This window comes from Coturnix japonica, chromosome Z, assembly GCF_054131305.1.
Source record: "Coturnix japonica strain WE chromosome Z, WE-NBRP24, whole genome shotgun sequence".
NCBI lineage: Eukaryota > Metazoa > Chordata > Aves > Galliformes > Phasianidae > Coturnix > Coturnix japonica.
The window spans coordinates 29103786-29106583 of NC_140702.1; the positions used below are offsets into that span (position 1 = coordinate 29103786).

At 58.1% G+C, this 2798-nt stretch overlaps 1 protein-coding gene across 1 annotated transcript; it reads right to left on the reverse strand.

Annotated features, from left to right (window-relative positions):
- Positions 1–389: 389 nt before the first annotated feature.
- On the reverse strand, positions 390–2147 carry LOC146753850 (uncharacterized). The gene has a single exon (XM_085529180.1). The coding sequence runs from the start codon at positions 1381–1383 to the stop codon at positions 739–741; it is 645 nt and encodes a 214-aa protein (XP_085385306.1). The 5' UTR covers positions 1384–2147; the 3' UTR covers positions 390–738.
- Positions 2148–2798: the final 651 nt, after the last annotated feature.

Sequence of the window (2798 nt, forward strand, 5' to 3'; positions counted from 1 at the left end):
AAGATGGGCCCTGTCACGAGTTAGCAACACAATGCACGGTTCTTGTGCCAGGAAGATTTATTAACTTCTGTGATGAACATGATGGTAACGGTGTATCTCTCACTCTCATTCTTCTAAGCAAGCCTTTTTATATTCTAAGATGTGCATTCAGTACATTTCCAGTAACAATCCACTGGCCAGAAAGCAAGCAAGTTTCAATATGGTTATTGGATAATAAAGTGGAAAGAGACACTGTGGAAAACATGAGCGCCATTGCTGGGTTGAGATTGCTGCAGATGATGATGGCCCATTGTGATGTCACTGGCACCATTCCGCCTACGTGAGGAGCAGTGACACACGCAGCATGTCACTAAGGTGGATTGTGACGTCCTGGCCCTCAGTGCTTGTAGCCGGGACACAGAGTCTCTCTCTCAGTCTGGCTTGTGCCTGAACTCCAGCCGAGCGTGTCTGTGAGGTTTGGAGCGAGCGGCAAGGATAGCCTTGGTGCTGGTCTCGTGTTCTGGGAGCTGCTGACAGCCGCTCTCAGTGCTCGTCCCCAGAGCCACCGGAGCTTCTTCCCCGACCTGCCTGGCTCAGGCAGCCGGGGCACCCAGAAGGTTGCAGCAGCAAAGGGAACCGGTAAGGGGACACCTCACCCTGGGCAGCTGGGAGGGAGGGAATTGGGCACTTGGCAAGGGACGTGGGCACTTGTTCCTCCCCTGCCGGGCTCAGCGAGTGACTGTGGCCTCTCTTCCTTTCCTAGTGTGACCCCTGCTGCTGCAGCAGCGGCGTGAGGAGCAGCCCCTCATCCCCTGCACATTTTCCTGTACACCATCGCAGCTGGACAGCATGGCCGCTGAGCTGGACTATCGCTGCACCATCTGCCTGGACAGCGTGACTGATGCCAGCTTTGTCATGCCGTGCATGCACGGGTTTTGCTTTGGCTGCATCCGGCGCTGGGTCCAGAGGAGGCGCAAGTGCCCCCTGTGCAGAGGCAGGATGATGTCCATCCGGCACTCGGTGAGTGCAGACAGCAGCTTTGAAGAGTTTGTCCTCCGTCAGAATGAGCCAAGGGGCAGAAGAGCACGACGACGACGACGGGTGCGCACTAGGGCACACAGGGCAGCCCCACTCCTCCAGCCCCGATCTGTGTCCCAGCCCGTGTTGCCCCGGCTGCGGCAGGAGCTGAGGCAGCTCTCTGGGGCTCACCACGGGGCATCTGCAGTACAGCGCCTTGTCAGCTCGGGCCGGTCCTTCTTTGGCCTGGGCGAGGCAGCGCTGACTGCACGGCTGCTCAGCTCCGTGCAAAGCCAGGCTGCCCGCTTTGCACGATGGCTCGCTGTCCGAGCTGCGCAGCTGTGCGGCAGGGAGCAGCAAAATCTGCCTGCCCAGGATGCCTCCCATGCAACCACCGGGCAGGAGAGCAGCCCTGCAGTGGCCCAGGATGCAGACGCCTCCCCAGCACACCTTCCTGAGCCACAGCCCTCCAGCAGCACCTGGGAAGGCAATGTGGAGGAGGAGCTTCCTGGCCCCTCAACCTCTGCCCTTCCTGAGGGTCCCAGCCAGCCTCCATCCAACCCGGCTCCAGTGCACAGAGTCCAAGAAGCAGCACAGGAGGAGCCGGGGGAGGCAGTGCCAGGTCCCTCCAGTGCCAGCAGTGGCAGGGAGCGCTCAGGCAGGGCGCCTCGGCGAGCCCCGAAGAGGAGGAGGACTCACACCTCTGAGGACTCTGCACCTCCTGCCAAGAGGCCACCCCGCAGGCGGCGCTAGGACATCACCCCAGCAGCTGGCCAGAACACGGCCGGGCCTGCAGCTGGGCCACAAGCAGCCCTCAGGGGCTCGGACCAAATCAGACCACAGAGTTGCAGAATGGCCCATATTGGAAGGGGCCTCAAACATCACCAGTCTTCATCCCTCCCTGCCACAGGCAGGGCCACCAACCTCCATATTTATTAGACCAGGCTGCCCAGGGCCCCATCCACCTGGCCTTGAATACCTCCAGGGTGAGGCATCCACAACCTCACTGGGCAGCCTGTTCCCACACCTCACCACTCTCATAGTACAGAACTTCCCCCTGACATCCATCCTAAATCTTCCCTCCTTCAACCTAAAACCATTTCCCCTTGTCCTGCCCTTATCCACCCTTCCTAAGAATTGATTCCCCAATAAAATTCCATAAAAATTATCCGTGTTGCCACCAGTGCATCTGTCAGCGCCGTGCACAGGGCAGGTCTGACCTCTGCATGGCCTGGAGGCCTCCCATGCTGCTTCCATTCCCTTGGAACCTCCCACAGCACACTGCAAAGGGAAATGTGGAGATGGGAGGCACAGCTTTACTTCTATGCAGGGCATGTGGTGGGTCATCTCCACCAGTCAAGCACAACAGCATCTTTACGCAGAGCTCTGCTTACACAGAATCACACACAAAGAATCACATAGAATGACCCCGGTTGGAAGGGACCTCAAGGATCATGTAGTTCCAACCCCCTGCCTAGCAGGGCCACCAAACACACATTTACTAGATCAGGTTGCCCAGGGCCCCGTCCAACCTGGTCTTGAACACCTCCAAGGACGGGGCATCCACAACCTCCCTGGGCAGCCTGTTCCAGGGCCTAACCACTCTCCTAGTGAAGAATTTCCCCCTAACATCCAACCTAAATCTTCCCTCTTTTAACTTAAAACCATTTCCCCTAGTCCTGCTATTGTTAGCCCTTCAAGTTTTGAAAGGCTGCAATGAGGTCACCCCGCAACCTTCTCTTCTCCAGGCTGAACAAGCCCAACTCCCTCAGCCTGTCCTCATAGGGGAGGTGCTCCAGCCC